At 55.7% G+C, this 23,478-nt stretch overlaps 2 protein-coding genes across 9 annotated transcripts in view; one reads left to right on the forward strand and one right to left on the reverse strand.

Moving 5' to 3' along the window:
* KCND3 (potassium voltage-gated channel subfamily D member 3) overlaps nucleotides 1-23,478 on the reverse strand; it is a 179,532-nt gene that overhangs the window by 97,478 nt on the left and 58,576 nt on the right. The window lies entirely within an intron of this gene.
* On the forward strand, nucleotides 16,821-22,562 carry LOC123480768 (uncharacterized). 7 transcript variants are annotated; one of them, XM_045203818.3, is made up of 6 exons: nucleotides 16,908-17,267; nucleotides 17,377-17,931; nucleotides 18,124-18,275; nucleotides 19,319-19,383; nucleotides 19,837-19,981; nucleotides 22,098-22,562. In XM_045203818.3, the coding sequence occupies exons 3-6, from the start codon at nucleotides 18,236-18,238 to the stop codon at nucleotides 22,325-22,327; spliced, it is 480 nt and encodes a 159-aa protein (XP_045059753.2). In that variant the 5' UTR covers nucleotides 16,908-17,267; nucleotides 17,377-17,931; nucleotides 18,124-18,235; the 3' UTR covers nucleotides 22,328-22,562. The 7 variants fall into 7 exon arrangements, 3 of the variants coding, with proteins under 3 accessions (XP_045059750.2, XP_045059753.2, XP_045059752.2); XR_006656879.3 differs by lacking the exon at nucleotides 18,124-18,275 and having other exon boundaries at nucleotides 16,821-17,267; nucleotides 17,377-17,897; XR_006656878.3 differs by lacking the exon at nucleotides 18,124-18,275 and having other exon boundaries at nucleotides 16,824-17,267.

Below are 23,478 nucleotides of genomic sequence, written 5' to 3' on the forward strand. Positions count from 1 at the left end.
GCAGTTGGAGGGCTGTATGGCCAACCCCCCTACAGCCTGCTGAGGGCCAGGACTGCGTATTTGTCCCGGGTCTCTGGCCGTTGGGGAGGGGGGTGCAGGAGCCTTCCCCTCCCTCCACCCCCTCCCACCCCCAGGGAGCATTTCAGGGACTGCTGGCAGCTACGTTTACCTGCCAAACACCACCTGCAAAAGGCACCAGCAGTGTCCAGAGGCACCAACCAGCGCCCTGCAGACCAGCTGCAAACTTCTGTGTGCAGAGGGCGTGTCGCCTCCCTGATAGAGGGGTGTCCAACCCGCGGCCTGCGGGCCACTGGTGGCCCAGGATGGCTGTGAACTTGGCCTAACACAAAATCGTAAATTTACTTAAAACATCATGAGAGTTTTTTGTGATTACGTGTCATAATATGTTTAATGTGTGGCCCACGACAACTCTTCCTCCAGTGTGGCCCAGAGACGCCCAAAGATTGGACACCCCTAGAGAGGCACCGACGAGCACCCTGCAGACCAGCTGTGAGCTTCCGTGTGCAGAGGGTGCACCGCCTCCCTGATGCAGTCGAGAAAAAAGATGCTTTAGATGTAGTTTTGCCACTTAGGAGCTTTGTGATCACAGGCAAGTGGTTGAGAATCACAAACACAGTGGTGTTTACCGGGTGCACCACCGTGTGCCCAGCGCCTGGCAAGCGGTGAGCGCTCCAAGAATATTGGCCGGATGGGTGAAATGAATACAGAGGGGCTGTGACTGGGTTAAATGAGGTGGCAGAAGTGGGGCATTTGTCACCACGATGTCACATGGCAAGACTTCAATAGAAGGTAGTAACTATTGTTAGTGATTATTCAGGAGCAAAATCTTATCATTCGGTCGCACTGGTTCCCAGAGCTCATATAAAATCAGCTAATTAAGGCTGAATAGTGACTTGTCTCAACGAACCTGGGCAGTTGCCTCTGGGGCCGGAAAGGGGACGTGTTGTATTCCATCCCACTGGCTTTAATGCGTTGGGGCTGAGCTGGCCCTTGTGCCCAGAGTGGGCGAGGTCCCATGCGAGACACAGAGGCATGAAGCCAAGTCACCCCCTGACGGGGTCACTGGCCAGTGGCAGAGGCCAGATCAACACTCCTGGGCATAAATGCCTTCCAGCTTGAGCCAAAGACGCAGGCTGCATTCCCAAGGCAAGACCAGCATTTATTTCTTCAGCAAACACTCGCAGCTCACTCACTGGCTCTGCAGCGCACAACCAGAGCTTGGCACTGGGGACGTGGAGATACATCTGATGAACTGGAGGAGAGGCTCCCAGGCTAAAGAACTCAAGAAAATGGGTCAGGACCATAAATGCTACAACAGAGCTTGCCTGCGTGGGGCGGAGGCTCACTCTCAGTACCCCTGGGGGAGGGGTGAGGAAGACTGCTTTCTCTTCACCAAAAGATTTGCCTACCCAGACCTGGGCCAAGCCTCTCAACTGGGGCCCCAGCCTGACCTCCCCCTGGCTGGAGGCTGGAGAGCCAGGCTGCCCCTCCTACGAACCCTGAGATCACACCTCCCACAGTGGCCCCAACCCCCTGGTTCCCACGGACCCTTGCCCTATAAGAGAATCCTGGAGCACCAGGGGTGGAAGGGAACTTAGAGAGTGTCTGAATGGACGGGGAGCCCCAGATAAGGGAGGACAGCTGGCAGACACAGCAGATGAACTGGGATGGTGGGTCCCTGTTGCCAGTGCCTGGCTGGGGGACCTGAGTCAGGGGCCACAAAGGGGCAGGGAGGGGAGTTAGTGGGGGAGAGGAAATGTTCCAAAATGTTCCAAATGCCCCAGCTTACACGAAGCCAGGCGGCCTGAGGACAGCGTCCCCCAGCACACCCCACACCAGCTGTGGCTCAGGCCTCCGAAGGCCCAGAGGAAAGGCTCCAGGAGGAAGCATTGATTAACTTGCTCATTAAGACGCGGGGTCATTTGTGTCTACGGCCATATTTCAGCAAAATTTCAACAATGATAATGAACGTGGCTCCAAGCTCCTCACCTGGCACGGCTGACATCCCCGAAGAACGCCAGGCCGGCTGGATACCCCAGACTCCCAAGGACGGGCTGGGGAGGGGCTGCGAGGCCTGAGCAGGTGGGTCCCCTGCCTTCAGCACAGTGCCCAGACCACTCTGCTGCCCCTCCCACGGCCCCCGTACTAGGTCATGTGTCCACTCGTACACACATCTGTGTCTACCCTTCAGTCTCCCTGTTTGGAACATCTAAATGTTTATCTCACAACGCTTAGTACCATCCAAGCTCTTCGCATTGAGGCAACGGTTAGTAGCAGGCCACAGGTTTCAGGCATACGGCATTACGATTCCATATCTGCACACTGTAGCGTGGTCAGCTCCCAGTCCAGCTTGTGTTCCTGGAGCCCAGGAAGCCCAGGGGGCCAGAGCTTCCATCCCTCCGGCGCTTACCTCTCCCAGTGCCTGGGCTGAGGTCGCTTGGGCTGCGCCCTGGAGGGGCCACCCCTGGAGCAGCAGCAGCAGCAGCAGGCAAGGGACATGCAATTACCTGGTGCAGTCAGGCAACTAAACTGTTTGTGGGCCTTCCGGCTCCCCTGGGGTGCTGCCTCCCTTTCCCACGTCTTTAGAAGGATTTGGGGGAGGAAGGAGGAGGTTCAGAGCAAGTCTGCCTGCTGTCAGACCATTAACCTGGATTTCCAGTGACCCAAGTGCTCCTGTGCCGCCTCCCAAAGATGGAGCCCTCGGAAGGGTCATTACCTAGGGCCCTGGGGCAAATACTCAACGGCCCGCTGGGCTCCGCCTCTGCTCCAGGCTGAACATCTCAGTAACCAAACTGGCCGCTCGACAATGCAGAGTCCCATTCTTGGAAGTGCCTGTCCCAATGCCTGCCCTGGCCAGCTCCCTGCCACCGTCAAGGCCTAGGAATGGGGTTGGGGGCAGTGCGTGGAGGGGCTGTTTAGAGCAGTTTACGTCATTGCTATAAATCCACTTCATTTTGTTTTCTTCCCTCTTGCTTTCCTGTTTACCTGTTTGTTTTTCTTTAACACGCTTAATGGGCAAAACAGCTCTACGTAGAGCATGCCTAATTGAGAGATGCTAACCCTCCCATGCTGGGCTGGAAGTCGGTTTCTTTCGAAGCTGTCCGCCGGGATGTGCCAGGGCAGGAGCTAAATATAGAAAGGGCTCCCTCCTCCCCCAGCCTCCCTGTCCTCTGTGGGCACGGACACAGGCGAGGATCGATGCTGTGTGTGGCGGCAGGCTGTGTGACAGCTGCCCCTGCTTGGAGACCCTTATCTGCACCTGCTGCCCATTGGCTGTGATAGGGCCTTGAACTACTGGGGGCTGGGGGGCGGCAGGAAATCACCATGGTGACCTGCACAGCTAACTGGGGAGGGGGCAGGGGCTTGGCTGTGGGCTTGTCCCTCTGCCCTGGCCACTCCAGGCTGGCAGCTTTGTGTCGAGGCCACCTGCGGAGGGGGCATCCCTGCAGGCAATGGAGGGGGAGGCAGGCTGTGTTATTCATGCTGGATTCACACCGGAAGTCCACATCCTGCTCCAGGGCCTCTTCCGTGTGCCCCCCCAGAACACTGCGAGTGGATGACTCCGTCCCAGCTCATCACAGCCTTTCATGCCCAACCAGCCCAATGACCGATTTAGAAACTGCGTGGTCTCCTTCTTTCAGTGCCTTTGTGAGGAACACTGCAGAGCAGGCCCAGGTCTTCATTATCTCCGTCCACACCCTTTCATTAAGCGTCTGCGACTGCGTGGCTCCGGGAGCTGGGTCCAGGAGCTGGGTGCTGCGCCCGCAGAGATACGGAACAAGACACACTAGTGTAGAAACACGTCCCCGGGAACAGCCAGGCCGCGGGGAGATAACAACACAATAACGCCATTTGTTGGCCACTCGATCGTCACACCCCTGGAGGAACTGCTGTAATGCTACTTTCACGCGAGAATGGAGGGGTCCGGCTCCTTCACAGGGACCTCCAGCACGTGACAGAATGCACGCCCTCACGCTGCCTTGCTCCAAGGCCGGGTAAGGACACAAGGTGGTCATCAAACTCTGGACCGTGGACGTGAGGCACCGGGAACACCGGGGGGTGGTTCTTAAATGCAGACCCCTGGGTCTCACCCTGACCTGGAGACTTTTGGCAGGAGGGTGCTTGCCAGTCCCCAGGTGTCCGTGGTGTGCATCCACAAAGCTAGCGATGCTTTAAGAGCCTCGGTGATCGCGCAGAACCCCAGAGCGCGTCAGAACCCTAGGTCGGTTTCTAGAACAGGGATGTCTGGGCTCCACCGAGGCCTGTACCTTAAAGGAGGTCCCTCACGGTGAGGTCTGGGTGTCGCCGACCTGGGTGATTCCGGGGAACAGCCAGAGTGGGGGACCACTGTTACCCTGCACCTCTGGGAGGGGTGTGAGCTGTCAGCAACTAGCTGGGTAGAGAAGCTCTCCCCACTTCTAAGCTCTGTGTTCTGGGGGCCCAGAGCCCAGAGTAGTTGTGACCATCCCTTACTTGAATGGGCAATGTGTGGACAGGATGCTAATTTTTCTTTCCTAGACTTGGCAGTTTGAGGAAAGAGCCACCAGGCTAGGAAGGTGGGTGCAGGCAGACACACGGAGCTCCCTGCTCTGAAGGGCATGAGGGGGTATGGAGGGCCCACTCTGTCAGTTCCTCTGACCCCCAGCCACCGGGCGCAGCACCTGTGATTGGATTCCGAGCACACCTGAACCCTCACACTGCCTCCCCTGCCTGGGACCCAGCCCAGTCTTGCTTAGCAGGCACCCTGCCGTGTCGTGAGGCCCATTTGAGGGACCGCCTTGTCCAGACCACTCTAGGAGGAAGAGATTCACCCTCTCTGGTCTTATGTGACTTAGAGTCACATCAGGTGTTTGGCAGTGGCCCTTTACTTGTGGCTTATGACACCTGGCTTATCACTGTATTATTTAAAAAAACAATCACAACCCTTTGCTGTCTTATCAAACCAAACCAGTGACTTGATTTCTGAACCCTGCCCTTGCCTTGACCTGGCTCGCTCTCAGGACATTGCTTTCTACTCCTGGCTTCTCTGCCCTGCACTGGGCTCCGAGACACCCCCTCAATCCTAGCTCTTGGGGCTGGAGGAGTAGATTCTGCTGACGGTTCATTCCTTCTCACTCCAGCTGCACCTGTTCGGAGGGCAGCCCTCCTCAATCCAGTCTGGCCAAGGCCATCCGCATGCGTGTGAAGGGAGCCAGAGAGTCAGCTGTCCACTTACCTGCTGGGCAGCTGTGTTTGCAGAGTTTTCCATGCCCCCTGACTCCCCCAGACTCCAACAGCCCTGAAGCATTGCCTTTCTTCCCTAGGAACTCCTGCTGTCACTGCCCCCTCCCCACAACGGAAACACCCGCCCCCTACTTCTGGCTAACAGCTTCCATCCTTAGGATCGGTTCACTCTGTGGGGTGACATCTCCGACCTCATTCCCCCTCTGCTCTCCACCGCCCCTCCTTGGGGCCTCTGTTCCCTTGTGTTCAGTGACCTGTCATGGTGTCTGCCCGGTTTCAGGGGCACAAGTGCCAGTAAAGACCGAGGGACTGGCTGATCACCAGGGAATGGACTTATCACTGGGGGGCTGTCCTCAGAGTCAGAGGCCCAGAAGACAATAGTGGCTCTGTCCTTGTGCAAAATAACAAAGGGAAAAGGACCCTCAGTCCAGCCTACCGTTGTTCTCCTTTCTGATTGGTGGACTTGGAGGACAAAGCATCCTACGTCCTGCAGATGGTTCCCAATGACCCCTGCCTCCTGGTAATCACATCTTACCCATCGCCCTTGGTGAGATGGAGTGACCTGCTTCTGACTGCCAGTATACAGCAGAAGGGAGGGGACCTCACTTCCAAAACTATAAAGAGACTGGTGTCCACCTCGGGCTCTTTCTCCCTCTCTCAGATCAATTGCCCTGGTCAGGGGGAGCCAGCTGCCACGTCGAGTCAGCCCACACGGGGAGGGACTGCGGTGGACCGGCCAGATGACTACAGCTCTGGCCGACATTGGCCACACGGGGGTCCTGAGCCAGAGGCTCCCAACTAGGCCACGCGTGGATGCCTGACCCACAGAGTCTGCGAGATAATAAATGTTTGTTGTTTTTAAGTAGCTAAGTTTGGGGTACTTTGTTACGCGGTAACAGATACCCAACACCTGTCCTCCATATTCCTCCTTTGTGCACATGTGTGGTGGGCATGGAGAAGGCAGGTGGCACCTAAGGGACCTTGGGGCAGGCCAGTGGGTGGCAGGGCGGCTTCAGACCCCAGAGCCCTGCGGAAGATGAGCAGGCGTGACTCCGCCCTTCCACAGCCTGCTCACTCCCCTGCTCGTCCCCCACTTCCCTGGCCGCCTGCACACTCACTAGGTGCTGCCTCTGTCCCATCTCCAGCACACACAGCCTCTCTTAGTGTTTTGACTTAATTCGCCTTTCTCCTTAAGAGCATTCATCCCGCAAATACATGCAGATTACCTACCGTGGACCTCGTACTGTCCCCAGTGCGGGGGACCCTGTGGCTTCCAGGGCGGCCACTGAGGTTTTACCTGCATTTTTCTTTCCCCCTCAGCTCCCCCAAACGCGCCCGCAGTAGGACACCCCCTCTGCACCTTTGGACCCTCCGCAGCGCCCAGCGCAGCTCAGCACTCTGCACACGTTTCACGAATGAGGAGGAGAGAGCGAGGAACTGCCCGTGAGAGGCCGTGCAAAGGCGTGTGCTCGTGTGGGCTGGGGTGGAAGAACGGGTGCTGGAGGGTTTTAGGGTCTTCTCCACTGCCTCCCCCCTCGGACTAACAGATCTACATTTGACTGGTGTTTCTCTGGCGTCTGTAGCATGTCTGAAAGCAGCCGCCGGGCACGCTCCCTTGCACTGGCTTGTTCCATCCTCATGGATATCAGCGCTGCTCCCATTTTACTAGTGAGTAAATCAAGGCTCAGAGAGGTGAAGTCACTTGTTCGAGTTGCACAGCAAAAGTAACGGCTAACTCTCCAGGGGTGTTCCCAGCTAACTCCTGTCATCCCTCTCCAGCCCAGACTGAGGCAGATAAGTATGAGACAACCTGTCCGAGCTAATGCTTCTCGGCCGGTCAGTGCCGGAGCCTGCAATGGCACCTGGGAGTTTGACTCCAGGATGTCACCCACGCTGGGAGTCTGGGATGCAGCAGAATCCAAGGTCAGAGTGAGGCCTTGGGGCTCTGCACCTGGTGGTCTCTCCCCCACCCAGAGCGGCTCTTCTCCGCCTCCCGCCCAGGCTCCCAGCACCCCCCAACTTCAGCTCCCTCCTGTTCCAGCGACTCCCGACTTGACAGTGGATTCGCTTGAGTTTCTGTTTGACTGAATTCAACACCTTTTGTTTCCAAAGTAAAGAAACCAGAGCTCTTCTCCTAGGTTATGTGGAAATGTCACCCATTTCACAGCCTTCCCCAACTTTCTGGAGGTCGTGCGAGAGGACAAGGAGAGAAAGGAGGAAACGCAAGAAAGAAAAAAACCCAGCAACAAGGAGTTTCTCATTGTTGAGGTGAAGTTTTGGCTCAAATGAGTCTAACGCCTCAGCCCTGTGCCTGATTTTGGTAAGACTGTCAGTAGAATAATGTGGCCCGACAAGTGATAACACGGCCACTTAAAATTCAGGACGCAGGCTCCCCAATTCCCAGTCCACCGCCTTTCTTCCTGGGCACAAGAAGGCCTGTGTTTCTCTCGTCCTCCCTCCAGCCCCACATGCTCATTCATGCAAGTCAACATTCCTGCCCCACAATAGGTGTGATTGCTTCCCATTATGTTGTCATGGCAACACCCACTGCCATCTGGGGGGCGGGGAGGTGGCAGGGGAAACAAATGAGTGGCCAATCAGGCTTTCCAGGAAAGTGTCATAATGACACACTGCTCAGCGCCAAATGCCGGAGCCACGCACGGACTGCAGGGTGGCGGACGGAGGCCCTGGTAACGGGCACGGGGAGGGTCGCCCTCTGTGGTGACCGAGGCACACCGAATCGTGTTAATGCGTGTTTATTGATGGATGGATGGCTGACCAGTGTGGGAAGGGAGACACAGATGGTGGACAGCAACGAGAAAAGCAAAAGTCCCTTTGATGTTGTGACTGTCATTCCTATGAAGACACGGAGCTAAGTCTCCCCTGGGCCAAGATTGGCAGAAGACCACAGAACCTCAGTGTCCCCACGGTCACCGGCAGCGCTCTCGCCCACACTCAGGAAGAAGGGGAAAAGTCCCACTGTCCAGACCCCCAAAGACAAGAGTGGGTGAAGCCCGACTCTGGCAGCAGGCACCCGCTCGGAAGGGTCTGCCGGCTGCGTGTCCCGGGACGGGGGTCGCAGCCCCACATCTCGCACTGGGTTGTCATGGGGACCAAATGAGGCAGCGCACAGGCTAAGCACCTGCCTCACGGTCAGGACGCAGGAGACATTAGCCATTATTTTAAAAAATACTTTATTTACTTTTAGAAAGAGGGGAAGGGAGGGAGAAGGGGAGGGAGAGAAACATCAACCTGAGAGAGAAACATCCATCAGTTGCCCCTCGTACGTATCCCGACCGGGGACCGAACCTGCAACCTAGGTATGTGCCCTGACCAGGAATTGAACTAGCCACCTTTCATTCTGCGGGACGATGCTCAACCCGCTGAGCTGCACAGGTCAGGGTAGCCATTGTGACTACACGTGATCGCACACGCTCCATGCTGCTAGGACGGTGCTGCTACAGGTCTCCTGTCTCTCTGCCCTGTGCCCTGGGTTCTGTGTTCTGGGAATGATGTTCAGTGGCCCACAAGCCACGGCCTAGCCTTTCACTGCAGGAGCCTCGTAAACCCTCTGACCTCTAGGTGGGGAGAGCCATGGCCATTGTCTCCCGGGAAAAGGAGGTTGGCAGCCTGGCATTCCTCTTGAGAATGGCTGTTGACTCCATGCCACCACCAACTGAGGTGTTCCTGTAGCCCCACCTGAGCGGGTCCATGGCACTGAACGGGCCTGGCCTTGAAGGTCAAACACAGCATCAGCCATGGGTGCTCTGCCCGCCTTGGTGGGAAATCTCTCAAGGCTCAGACCAGGAAGCCTCTGGCCTGCATTCCTGTCCCAATGGTCACTGCCTAACATTGAGTCCCTGGGGCTTGCAGATCAAGGCCGGAGAAGACAGCCAGCCAGAAGAGGCAGCTGAGGTCGCCTGCAGCAATTAATCCTAAAGGTTACTGCAGCCAGTCTTGCTGGGGAACAAGAATCCGATTACCCACTGTGACAGCAGCTCAGTCCCCGGGGAAACACTCGTCTGCAGGGCGGCCCAACAACCTGTCTGCTTGAAACCCTCCTGACAAGCCGTCCCACACCCCTCCACTCACCATAGCTGGGCACAGACCTCAGCGACCAGGACCTCCGCCAGGCTGCGGAGCCCAGGCCGTGGAACAAAGCAGTGAATTCTGGGAGGCTGGGCCAGGCCCAGCCTTGAGGTCTCCTGAGAAGAACCCATTTCTTCCATAAAAACAAAGACCAGAAGAATTGGTCATTCTTCCAGGCTGAGCCGGACCTTCCTGGTACATCAAAAGCAGGAGGGAAGGAGAAAGGATGAGGGAATCCAAATGAGTTCATTTGGGTATAAAATAAATATGCAAAATTATGTAGATATGGAAATGGGCATATAATTTTCAATCAATTGCTCTGTCATCCCCTGAAACAGATTTATGGGTCTGGATAAGGGGACCACTGAGAATGAACTCTGGCTCCCTTTCCTCCACCATCCCCCCAAATGCAGGGCAGAGAGCAGGGAGGTCGGGCGGCGGTGTGCTGTGCCAGATGACCTTCATTCTCTTGAATGACTCAGACCAAGAAGGGCTCCTACTTGTCCAGGCCTCCCAGTCTGGACAAAAGTGAAAAAGAGGTCAAACCTTTGCAGGCTGCCACTGGGGAAAGGAATTCAACTTTTGTAATGCAAATTGGCTTCCTGGCTTGCAAGTGCATGATTAAAATGATATGTTTCCGCGCGGGAGCCAGACAGCAGACTTGGTATTAGAGAGCAGCAGCTGCTTCCTCGAGGGAGAATATGCAAGGTGCATGAAGGGGCAGCTAAAGGAGTATCTGTGGAACTCGGAGACCCCAGGACCTGCTTATCAATCAGCATGGACCATTCAGGTGGGACTGCAGAAACACAACCCGGGTTTATTATAAGAAAGGCCGAGTGCCTTCTCTCTCCTTCCTGGGAAGAGCTCCATTCAGCCCCATATCGGTCAATCTGTTATTCATTCATTTATTCAACATTCACTGCGTGCCCACTGTGCACCGGCTCTGTGCCTAGTACGCGGCAGTGAGCAAGAGGGGAGGGTCTGCGACTTCAAGGAGCTGACAGTTTAGTGGAGACTGCTGACCAGGACTCAAATCTGGACTCTGCTACTTCAGAGTAACGTTCTCTTTGGCAGGTTGTTCCATCTCTCTGTGCCTCAGTTTCTTTATCTCTAAAGTAAGCGCAATGAGAGTGCAGCCTGACACTTCTGCTTCCAGCCATGACGGAGTGACGGACTGGACCTTCCTGTCTTCGACAACTAGAAAACCATGTAAAATATATGAAAAAATGATTCCAGATATTGGACAGCAGGCAGTACGTGATGGTGACCCCCAAGAGAAAGAAATAAGATAAATGGGGGGGGTGGCTACAATTTCCCCATCTGACTGGGCCCAGTCTCCAGGCTGCAGCACAGGGAAGGGAGCCCACACAGAAGCCAGCCTCTTAGACGTTAGGGAGACTAAGGCAGCTAGAATGTTCCGGGCAGAACAGCGGAGAGAGCTCTGGGTATCTGAAATGGATCCCCTTAAATCTTTGGCTAAATACTGACTTGCACATACCAAAGAACGAAACTCCACAGGCTGGGGAAAGAACCACTATAGAGAATCAGGCCCAACAACTTTCAGAACTTCAGCGGGGCTGGGGAGAGTTCATGTTCCGTGAGCCGGGCGGACAGACCTTGTAGTAAACGCACAAGGTGTCAGGAAGGCCCCATTGCAGAAACAGAGCTAAAATGCAGCTCGACCTCACCCTAAGAGACCTTAAAAACAAGCGCTGAAAGCATCAAACTCATCCTGAATAACTTAACTGTACGCCCGAATAAAGCCCAACACTTTTAAAGAAAAAAAAAAAATCAGCACCCAGCAAAGTAAAATTCACAAGGTGTGGCATCGAAGAAAAAAAGTTAACAAAACAAGCAAAAAAGCAGAAAAAATGACAAAGAACCCGGAGAAAAACTGATCAATAGAAAATGATGCAGAAATGACAAAGATGATGAAATTAACATTCAAGAATTTTAAAACTACTATAACGAATATACTATATATGCTCAGGAATGTAGAAAAAATGTGAACATGATAAGGCTACAAATGGAAGATATAAACATGACCCCAAAAAACCTCTAGAAATGAAAACACAATAACTAAAATTAAAAAATAACAGCCGACTAGACACATTAAAAGAAAAGCTCAGTGAATCTGAAAATATAGTAATAGAAAATCTCCAAAATAAAGCAAAGAGAATATCAAGTGATCTGACATATGTATAATTGGAGTCTCCCCCAACAAGAAAGGGGGCACAGAAAAAACATTTGCGGAAATGTTAAAAATTTTTCAAAATTTGGTGAAATGTATAAACCCACTGATCCAAGAAACTCACTGAACTCCTGGGAGGGTAAATGGAAAACCACAAAAACAAACAAACACCCACACCGAAACACATCATAACCGAACTGCTGAAAACCAGTGATACACAGCAACACTAAAAGCAGCCAGGAGGGAGAGGACACCGCAGAGAGAGGGTGTCGGCAGACCTCCGGTCAGAAGCACGCCCATCAGAACAGCCCCGAGCGCTGAGAGGAAATGCTGCCAACCCGGAATTCAGAATCCAGCAAAAGTACCTTTCAAAAATGAAAGCAGGAAACTTTTCCAGGTTAAGTCAGGAAATTCATCTCTGGCAGCACTGCCCATGAAGAAATGTTAGAGAAACTTCTCCAGGAGAAAAGGAAATCTGCGCAGAGCAATGAAAAGCACTGGGAAGAAGAGTTAGGTGGGTAAGTTGAACCCACTTTTACTCATTTTTGAAATCTCTAAAAATGTCAGCTCTTTAGAGCAAAACATTTTTCACTGTATTTATTGCTAGATGTATAAAATGTAGAAGTTAAATGCGTGACAACTATATCCCGAGGGACAAGTCAGAAAACAGAAAACAGAGCTCTGAGATTCTCATGCTATTCATGAGTTGGCCTATCATTTTAAGATGGACTTTGATATGTTAAAATCAATAAGGTGTATATATATATATGTATATATAAGCAATATGACATGTTGTAAATCATATGTCACTAAAAAACTAAAACGAAGAGCCATGGCTAATAAGCCAGCACTGGAGATAAAATAGAATCATAAAAGTGGTCAGTTAATACATAAGAAGGCAGAAGAAGAAGAAGAAGACGGGAGCAAAGTACAGATGGGACAATTAGAAAATAAATAGCCAAACAGCAGACTTGTCCTCAACTATATTACATTAAATATAAATGGTCTACAGCTTCAACTAAAAACACCGTCACGTTACATTTAAAAAATGGAGACCCAGCCGTCTGCCACCTGTGAGAAATACACTTTAAATGCGACGACACGGGGACTAAAGAATGGAAAACGGTACGCCGTGAACCCATACCGTGACTCTGTCGGACAAAGGGGACTCTAGAACAAGGGCCATTAGCAGGAGTATGTGTGTGGGGTGACAGGCACACCTTATAATAAGTATTGGGGTGCTAGTAAGTACGTGTGCTTGGTGGGGGATGCAGAGGAACTCTGGAAAGAGCGGAAGTAAACTGTTACTGGGATCAGTAGTTTTAATATGGAACTGTGGGGCCGAATGGAGCCCAGGCAAAAAACACCTTAATTCCCCTCGCCACCAAAAGGGACGAATGGGCAGTAGAATTCCAGGCTGGAGACAGTGAACAACAGTGGACCAGGCTGGAGACAGTGAACGGTGGACCACGACTGCGGATGACGGAACAGGACCGCCAGAGCCCTGAGATTATTTTTCTGTGTTATAGGTCACATCCACAAACTTCTGCCACCTCACGTTAAAGCGGTGCCTGCGTTTTTAGTGGCTGTGTGTGTGGAGGGCACTGTGGGGGGGAGGCCCTGAGGACGGTGAGGAGGGGAGCTGTCCTGGGGGTGGTCGGAGAGATGATAAATCTGCGAGAGCACCTGGTGCTGAGCTGCACTAGCCCAGAGCTGGAGTTCAGGGAACCATGTGACCCCAAGGCCCCATTCATTCATTCATTCATTCAGCACAAAGGTCTCGAGCACCTCCTACGTGCCAGGCGCTATTCTAGATGCAGGGGCTGCGGCAGTCAACAAGACGCTCCTTGCCCTCAGTATGCTTACATTCCAGATGGCAGAGCCAGACCGTGAGCAAGTATAAACTGAGAAGATAACTGGAGGTGATGGTAGGTGCTGTGAAGGAAGGCAGAGAGCAAAGAGACCAAACAGCAGCTGCGGGTGGGCATGGGGCTGGGCCGCGTGGTGACTTTCGATGCAGTCGGTGTTCAGGGAAGGCATCTCTGAAGACGTGACGCTTGTCTGCGGCCTGAATGGTGACAAGAGCAGCCCTGTGAAGGTCCGAAGGGAGCTGGAGCCGCAGCCAGAGCCAAGGTCCCGAGGCAGGTGTGAGCCCGGCATGTGCACAGCCGGATAGGAGGCCACCGGGCAGAGGCCCTGCAGGGAGGCGGGGCTCCCATCAGGCCAGGTCTGGGAGGCCAGGGTAAGGGTCTTGACTTTTACTCAAGGTGCCTCATTTTGTCTGTTACTGAGTGGCCCTAATCCTGACTGGACGTTATCCCCAAAGCAGGCTGGGCAAATTTACATGTTAACAAACCCCAAATCTCACAATGTGCGGTTCTTGCAGTCAAACCCACGCCGGTGTCCCCGCAGCCACAGTCTCACCAAAGGATTAACCCAGCGGAAGCTGGCAGCTCTCCCTCCCGAGGGGGCATCTTTGGATCATTAGAACTTCAATCGATGGGAAACAAGGGCCACTCTCTTCTCTGAATGAACGGAACTGTCCCTGAAGGGGCCATCCTGCATGCAGGGAGATGGGGGTTATTCCCAGGCTCTAATTAACGGCTCAGGTTGTTGCTGTACCAGCTCCTCTCGCCTTCCTTCCTTCTTGGGAACGAAGTAAAGGACAGCTCAGACCCTGGGCCACTGGACAAATGCCCCACCTGATGCCATGGGAAGCACTAGGGAGGGGGTAGGACCCCACCCGGCCCCTCCAGCTGGTAGCTGAAATGGAGGCCTCCACTCCCCGCCGATGTTCCATCTGGGAAAGGTCACCCAGACCCTGGACTCACAAAGGACCAGGCAGAAACAAGCCTGGGGGGAGGGCAGCCATGTGGGTGCCGTGCGCACGTGAGTCCTGACCCAGGGGACGACAGGTCGTCCGCTCGCAGCCTGCCTCACACATTCCTTCAGCAGCTCTGGGAAGTAATCACGCTCCCCCCTCCAAAGAAACACAGTCAACAGATCCTGGTTTCCTAGATACGCCAGAGGATTCTAAAAATAGCCAGGCAATGACAAAGCAAATTGGCATATGGACTGCAAGTAATTCCAGCACCAGCTTGCTTGGCAGCGCTCGAGCCTCCCCGTGCTGGCCGCTCCCTCCTCGTCCCTCTCCCGCTTCTGAAACAGCTTCTTGTTGCTGAACACCCCGGACGTGTGAGCTGGGGGCCATCGGAGGCCCTGTGGTGAGCCCTGCTCAGGGCCGGAGCTTTCGGCAGCGTGGGAGCTGCCCTGGGCTCATCCTAGTTCATTCATGCCCACCCCCAGGCCCTCTGCCACTCCAGCCCACACTGGAGGTGCACCCTGCATGCCACCCAGGAGCTGTGGGGGGCGTGTGCCATCCCAAGCAATAGGCCGCTTCCCTTTTTGTGACCATGTGGGGCCCCTCCCCTGGCATTCGCACCTCCAGGCTCCTCTCCAGAAGGGCAGCTTGCTGTCCACGATATCTGGTTCTTGGACCCAGCCCGTCTCCTGGCTCCAGGAGGGGGACTTTGCAGAGTTTCACCTTCATCTAAGCATCTTTCTTCTGCAAACCCCCCACACTGGGGGCGCTGCCTCCCGGCCAGGCCCTGTGTTGGCCAACCCAGAAGTGGGCTTCCGGGGGAAAGGACTGGGAGCCCTGCCCCAGAGAGCAACGAGATGAGGCTCTTCCTAACGGCCACTCTGCTAAGTGCCCTTCACAAGGTGTCTCATTCGCTTCTTCTTCAGCCTCTGTAATGACCCCAAGTGTAGGGATTGTTATCTCTTCTCATCTCCTTATCTCGACTCTGTTCTGAACTCTGAAAACCAGTTGAGGAAAGAAGCTCAAGGGCAACTTGCCCAAGGCTACAGGCGAAGAAAGTTCCCCGAATTCCTTTAACAGACAAATGGCATAATGGCCCCGTGCCCGCTGGGTCCGGGCCAGGCAGTTAACGGAGCCCTTCTCCAATGGGCTGAGAGGCTCAGGTGAAAGGACCGTTGCAGAGTGGGGCACCACGAGTGGGACCAACAAGGGATGCCTGGCACTCAGGGGACAGCAATGACCAGAGGCTGGCACTGTCCCCAGCCAGCAGGGACAGGGGCCCAGGGCAGGGAGGAGGTGGTCTTCCCACCCTCAGTCCTCCTGCAGTGGCCTGGCTGGACGCCACAGGGCCGGAGAACACTGTGGGGGTGGGGGAGGGGAGCCAAGGGCCGGAGTAGGCTGAAAGGGTGGACGTGAAGCTGCGAGGAGCTGACGGAATGACCTCTGAGAATGAACAGCTCGGCCCCCATCACCCTGACGCTCAGAGCTCGTTAGGCGAGAGCTGAGATGAGGCCGGGACCACGAGGGCTGCGTGGACAGAAGGCAGGGGGCAAGGAAGAGAAGGGTCAGAGGGCGAGCCAGGAAACTCGAGCTCTGGTCTGGGTCTCTTTCAACACAACGCTACATCTTGCATATGAAACTGTAAAATAATTGTCCAAAGCACTGGATTGCAAAAAATACCATTTAATCTGCAGTCTATGCCTGGGTCAATTTTTATTTTTCATCTCTCTGCCCTGTGGGCCTAGTACAGAATCTGTTGTTTGGTGGGATTCATTGTTGAATGAATGAAAGATCTTTCTCCACGTCTTCCCTTCTCCCGTGGCTCCCTCCTCAAGGAGAGAACACAACCTCCCTGCGAGGCGAGTGCAGTGCTCCACACACACACACACAAACCTAGTCAGTGAAAAAGGACAGAATCAGGATCCTGATACCTAAGAGTCCTCATTCAGCCGCTGCTCACACACATCACCCAGGATGGTCCGTGCGCTCTCTCACACTCCTCCCAGCCACACCGTGGACAGGTGCGCTGTCAGTCCCGACCTGCAGGTGAAGACGCTCAGGCAGCAGAGCGTGCTGCACCCCTCTGCCCTCAGATGCGTGCCTTGCCCTCCCCTCACCTGCGACCTTCCCTGGGTTCCTGTACCAGCTGCCTTGCAGCTGGCTTCAGCCAACGGGAGGCACTGGCAGAAGATGGGAGGCGGGGGGCAGTGTGGCGTGAGAAGCCGGGGATATCTCTCTGTTCCTTCTCTGCTGTGTGTAGTCTCCCCCGCCGACGGCCACCCTAGTTCCACCTTCTGCTGAGCGAGGCCAAGGGGAGGGCCCCTGTAACAGCCTCCCCTTAGGAGCGGTGGCTTCCTGCTAGTCTCTGCCTAGCTCTCCGCCCCAGTCTGGCTCCTCACTCTTCATCGCCTGCTCACCAACTCTCTGCATTCCATTCCCTCTCTGTTTCTGTAGTTTGAACTTGGACTTTGGTCAGCAAGGTACGGAATGCTGTCCAAGGCCACAGGTAAGAGAAGGTCCAGTTAGAATTCAAGCCCTGGGTTCTGAATAAAGTGCTTCTAACCACTCCCCTCTGCAGCTTCTTAAGTCAGAAATCAGCTTAGTCCCAACGTCTCACTTTACTGAGGCCCAGAGAGGGTGAATGACTTGCCCATGGTAACACAGTTAGCAGCAGAGCAAAGGTTCCGAGTACAAGTCTCCCAACCGTTGCCAGTGATGTTTTCCCTCTCCAGCACCACCACGCCCCTGGTGCCTCCGAGGCCTGGGGTAGGAGGAGTTCCTGCTTATTTTCAGAGCCCACGCTTCCCTTTTGCATCAGAGCTGAAAGAGCACTCTGCCCTCACCTCTCCCAGAGCTGTCAGGAAGATCAACGGGATCAGCCAGGGCTCCGATCTCCTGGGAAGGCAACGTGGCTGCCTAGATGTAAGGCCTTACGGTGGTGGTGACGGTGGCAGGGAAGCGCTTGTGGGTAAGCAACGATTAAAATGATTTTTTTAAAGTTACTGCAACAGCCACAGTATTCTCTTCTCAGGCAGCCAAAAAGTCGCTCTGTAGACGGTTCTGTCTCCAAGCACTGGTTTCCCTGAAGGCCCAGAGGGCCTCCCGGCAGTCCTCAATTGTCCGAGATGAGCACAAAGGAGGCCACACCAGGAAGATTCTCGAGCAGGGCGGCAACTGGCAGGCAGAAGGGAAGAGAGAGTTTCTGAGGATGTGCCTGGAGCCTCTGCCTGGAACTCAAGGGAAACGGAGGTTCCAGCCAGTTCTGGTGCTGCCATGTGGTTTTTAGCACGTGTCTCGAGGTGACGTGGTCGTGGCAGGGAGAACAGGGGCTCGGGCAGGGACTCGGGCCCACCACGTGCTCAGAGCCCCGGTGAAGACCCGCCAGCAGCTGCTCCTGGACTTCTGTTCCCTGATGGAGCAGATGTTTGCGGAGTGTGTGTGACCCAGTGTGCACAGTGAGGCCTTCTGAGTCGGAGAGTCTGGGCTCACATCCCGGCTCTGGTCCACACCGGCTGTGTGACTTTGGGAAAGATACTCACCCTCTCTGTGCCTGTACGTGGGGATGGTGACAGCACTGACCTCATAGGTGGGTAGGAGGGTTATTGAAGTCAGTGCACATGAGGGCCAGGAACAGTACCTGGTATATAGAGAGCAGGCCAGAACCTAGCTAGGTACACTTTGGCTCTGAAGTCAGATCTGGATGTAAGTTCTGTTCCCAGCCTGTGTGACTTCAGGCAAGTTACTTGACCTCTCTGAGCCTCAGTTTTCTCATCCACAGGAGAAGAGCAGCCCTGACTTTATACAGTAGTTGTGAGGATTCAATGAAATAGTGATCGAAAGTATCCAGTCAATGTTTATTGAGTGTCTCTTTTGTCACTGAAACAGTGACCATGGTCCTGGCCTCACGGCTGATGTCTGGGGACGAACCAGGTACTCACACTCAGGTCTCACCACCCCTGCAGGCCCCAAACAGACCCTGGACCACCAGGCAGCCAGCCTGGCTCTCTCCTGGCCCATCCCCCGCACTGGCCGGGTGAGCAAGCACACACTGCCTGATCTCTTGGCCTCAGTTTCTATCCCCACCTTCCCCCCTGCACCCCCTGCCGTGAACTTTAAGGCCCCTTCAAGCCACACTCTGCGGGACTCTGCAGAAAGCCAATGTGGTAGGTGGAGAGGGCGGGCTCGCTGGGTCGCTGTGGGTGCACAAGGGCCCAGCACAGTGTCCGGCACAGCCTGGGCTGCCGGTGGCTCCCATCTTCTCCCCCTGCCCCGCACGGTCACTGCGTTTGGACCCATGCCCAGGGCTGAGTCTGACAAGCCAGAATGCGCCCCCAGATTACCCCACATTCTTCCTTCTCTCTGTGCTCCGCCTATGGCCACCTCTGGCTCTCCGACCAGCGGCAGGTCACACCAGGCTTCTGGGCCAGGACCTCGACAGTCATCCCTCAGCCGGGAGCCACCTGGGTGGCAGGGCTGGTGGGAGGGAGGGGGGAATATGTTTGTGTGCACGCGTGTACACGCATGTGTGTGCGACCTTTTATTTTCACCTCTGGCAGTCCCACCTCTGGCGTGGAGACACTGGGTCAACTTCTGGGCGACCTCTTTCTGTGCCTCCAGTTAAGGAGGCAGCACGCATCTGGGTCGCTGAAAACCGGCGGGAGCAGCCACCCCCTTGGGAGCTGTCAGCCCCTCAGTGGAGATGTGGGGTTTGTGGCGTGGGCGGGCGGGCAGATGGCCTCCTTACTGCTGCCTCCTGTAGGCAGAGGGCGGGCAGAAGGGCCTCGTGAGCACCACGGACAGAGGGGGCTGGACTGAGGGTGTGGGGCATCCGGCTGCCGGGCAGAGGGAGGCACAGGGCTCGGGATGCTATCCCGGAGGGTTTCACAAGCTGCCCTGCACAGGCTTCTCTCTGCACCTGAGCGGCCGGCAGGAGGTGGCTCACCTGGGCTCATGTCACCCCTCCCCCCCTCCAGGCGCAGCCATTGTACAAACATCACCAGCACCCGTGTGCGCTGCACGCGGGACTGTGGGAAAGAAGGTGAATAACTCGAGCTCCCTCCCCCCAAAGAGCCATAGGGAGTGCGGAGGGCTATAGCAGAGCAGCGGACACGACGCCCAGGCCGCAGCCGCAGCCGCAGCCGCGAGTCCGGGGAACACCAGGCCTTGTGGAACACTCTGCTGAGAGAGGGGGGACCGGGCTCCATCAGGCCTGCCCAGATCACCCAAAAGCATTTCTAGTTTGTGCTTCAGGCACGGGAGTTTCTCTGTTCTGGCTGCTAACGTATGCGTTGGGGTCCCAGCCATAAACTGGCAGCTCAGCTGTGGGCCCCTTGTGCTTAGAAAATGCCCCCCCCCACCTCTTTGCCAGCCTGGAGGGTGCCTTCAGGCCATCTTAGTTCAGGAGGGGCAGAGAGGCCGGCTGCCACAGCCCCGGGCTATTTCTGGGCACCAGGCTCTGGAGAAATAACGGCCTGACCTGCCCTCCTTCCAGACTCTGGCTCCCTTGCACCTGACCACAATGTCCCTGGAGCGGGACACAAATCGTCCTGGCTGTGACCCTGAGAGGGACACGAGTGTCCTCCTGATGGCCGACTCCTCCCTGGCACGGGAGCCAGACAGGCATGGAGAGGTGCTCAGTAAGTGAGTGCTGCCGGGCAGGGACCCGTGCGCCTGAGGCAGTCCCTGCTCTCGTCTCCACGTCTTGGGCCACCCCACCCGTGCGGGGAGAGGCATGGGAGGCTCAGGGGGTGCTTCAGAGCTTACGTCCAGCAACCCCTTGACCTCTGGTCAGCTGACTGGGCGAACAGGCAGAGCAAGGAAGGGGCTGGCCGGCCTGGCTCCCACTCCCGGAGCTGCGCAGGCCCGCTGCGGCTCGCACAGGCTGCGCGAGTCCTTTGCTCTCGGCATTCTGCACCCCCAGAACATGTGCCTGCGTCACACTCAGTGTGACAGAGACGCGCTGTACAAGAGCAGCGCAAGCAGGGTCTCTGCCTGGCGTGTTTACAGCTTTCTGTGGGGAGCGAGGTCATCCTGCCTGTCAGAGCGGAACCCTGGGAGCTGGCCTCTGAGTCATGGTCTCGTGCTGAGAAGCAGAGGCGAGCGAGTCCATCCTATGCAGGGGGTTCCGGGGCCCACCTGATGCACAGGGGTGCTGTCAGTCACCATCCGGGGCCAGGTCCCAGCCCCAGATCCTGCCTTAGGGGTCCCCATCAGCTCCCCCACCCCCCTGGGCTCGCCCCAACCTCCTGTACCTGGTCCACTGGCTCTGCCACCAGGAGGGGCCGGCACTGGGAAGCCACGACTACATTTCTTGAGAGTAACAGCTGACACATTCAGTGCTGACTGTGTCAGGCACTGAGCTCAGCACCTCATGTACTGCTCCCACCGACATTGTCACAGGTGACTGTTCCTACCCACTCCCCCCACCCTGTACAGATGGGGCGTGCAGAGGTCACCCGGGGAGCGAGTGGCCAGGTGACGGCTGGAGCCCTGGGAATGTGGACTTGGAGGCTGCTCTCCTTCTGAGTACCTGACTCACTCCAAGTCCTTGTTCAGCGCTGGCTTTTCTGATGAGCAGTTTTAGCGGTGCCCAGGGCAGGCGGCCTTGGGAAGAGCACCTCCTCTCTCGGGGCCTCAGTTTCCTCATCTGCACAATGGGATGAGAGCACCTGCTTAGAAGGACGTGAGACTGTCATCGTGTGCTCAGCACCGTGGCTTTCACCGGACAGCACCCAGGAAATGGGAGTGGTCATCACTGCATGGACGTGCTCTCCTGGCCTAACACAGGCGATCTGCCCGACACTGACTTGATTGCCAGCTGGGTGACTTGGGCAGCTCGCTTCAGACCACCTGCCTCCCATCTGTAAAACCCAGGCTGGGCAGTGGGGTGGAGGCAGCTTCTGGCTGGCCTGGGATTTCAAACTTCCTCACAGAAAAGCCACAGAGTCAACACCCACCCATCCATACGCAGACGTAGAAAGACTGAGCCCTTTCCACGCTCTTTGGGGCCAGTCTGGAGCCCCCACCCCCAGCCCAGGCTCTCTTTGCTCTCCCCCCACTTGCCCAGGCTCCATAGCACTTGGCACCAGTGGACGCACTGAATGTTTTATTTGCACTGATTGACCCTCTTCCCTCGCTAGGCTGGAAGCTCCACGGGCGCTTGTTCTGGGTGCGTGCTGTCTGCACAAGTTCTTGCAGCGGGCACACCGGGTGCTCAGGGAGTGTGAGCGTGAGCTCAGTGAATGAACGAGTGAACCAAGGCTCTGAAGCTCCAAGTCCCGTCCCCACCAAGGGCTCCTGGTGTCAGAACAGCCTCCCGCCGCTCCCTCCATCTGCCCTTCTCTCTGCTACTAAGAGAAGCAAGTGACTCAGCTTCACGAGGCACCAATGTTTACGGACAAGGCCATAAAAATGGCTAATAAATGCCTCTATTTAGCACTGATGATGGACCCTGCCCTGGGCTAGGCACTTCATGTGTATTTACTATATTAACTCATTTACTCCTTATCACCGGCTAACTGTCTCCGGGTTACAGGGCACAGTCTGAGGCCCAGAGCAGCCCACTGCACAGGGAGTCAGCCAGGAGCCCAGTTCCAGAACCTACACTCCTCACCCCTCTGCTCCGGGGCCTTCCAGAGGGCCCCTGCTCCCCTGCTCGCTTCCTCTCTTCTTCCCCCGGGCCTTCCTGTCTTCCCATTGCCTCTCGACATCTTGCCCACAGATGTTCTACTCATGCATGCATTCACTCGGCAGGTATGGGCGCAGGCCTTCCATCTGGCCCTGGGCCAGGCACTGACTATGCGGATGCAGAAGGGAGTCCCTTCCCTGCGGGCTCCTCGAGACTCCCGACTCCCGGGGACAGTCGTGCTCTTCCTTTTCGTGCCACAAGTCCAGTGTTTGAAGAGTGTCTGGACGCGCGGTTTGTCACACCCTCGCACTGGAGCCCGGGGCGGGGTGGCCAGCGGGGTCTGGCCCTGATGTGACCCAGAGGAGGGACCAGCCCTCTCCGGTGGGATGAAAGGATGGGGCTTAGGCACCTTCGCCCATCCTATCCTCCTCCCCAGCCCCAGCATCCTCCCTCCTCCCAGCCGATCACAAAAATCTCTTCTTTGCCTAATTATTACATATACTAATTATTTTCATTTACATGCCTAGCTTACCACTTATGCCTCATTATTGCACAGCTCCGAAACAATTATGCGTACCATTAAAAATGTATCAGGGTAACTTTGTGGTTAATTTTACTTAACGTCAATAGCAAATGGTTGCGTGTGATTAATCTCCATGGTCTGTGGTTCCCGTAGCGCGGAAGTCCCCTCCGCTGGGTGGGGGCGCCGTGAGTGGGTCACACTGCTCCGTGCCGGTGCATGGGTGCAACACAAGAACAGTGGTTACCGGGTGGCAGTAACGGTGACGATCGATTGAGCGAGGAAGGACCGGACACGGATGGCACTAAGCATTTTATATACATTTCGTCACTTAACCGTCCAGACCTTCCTATTGCTCAAGTGCAGGCAGCTAACACACCCATGTCACCGGCTGGGCAGTGGCAGTTCTGGGGTTTGAATCCAGACGTGTCTGCCCACTTTCCTGCCTCCCCTGTGCCTCTCCCATGGAAAGGCATAGAGAGTGGGGGCCCCAGGGAGGCCACCCAGTCCACTCCCGTCGTCCTCCTGAAGAGAAAACCAAGGCCAGATTGGGGATGCGGCTTGCCCAGCCAGACCAGGCCAGACTCGGACGAGCCCCCGTTCAACCCCTGACCGTGGCTTTCCCGTTGCCACTCTAGGAGGCAGCTGCCCGGGAACGGAAACAGCCTCTGTGAACGGCCCCTCATCAAGCGGAGCTGACGCAGGGGAAGGTGCGCCCGCCCCGCACTGCCGGATCAGCACCCTGGCCAACCACCGCATGTGCTGCCGATGGCCGATAGACACGTGAAAAGATGCTCAACGTCACTAATCACCTGGGAGATGCAAATTAAAACCACAGTGAGACACCACCTCGCACCTGTCAGGGTGGCTATCGTCAACAAATCAGCAAACAACAAGCGCTGGCGAGGAGGAGGAAGAAAGGGAACCCTGGTGCAGTGATGGTGGGATTGCAGACTGGCGCAGCCGCTGTGGCAAACGGTATGGCA

The sequence above is a fragment of the Desmodus rotundus genome, chromosome 12 (genome assembly GCF_022682495.2).
Source record: "Desmodus rotundus isolate HL8 chromosome 12, HLdesRot8A.1, whole genome shotgun sequence".
Taxonomy (NCBI): Eukaryota; Metazoa; Chordata; class Mammalia; order Chiroptera; family Phyllostomidae; genus Desmodus; species Desmodus rotundus.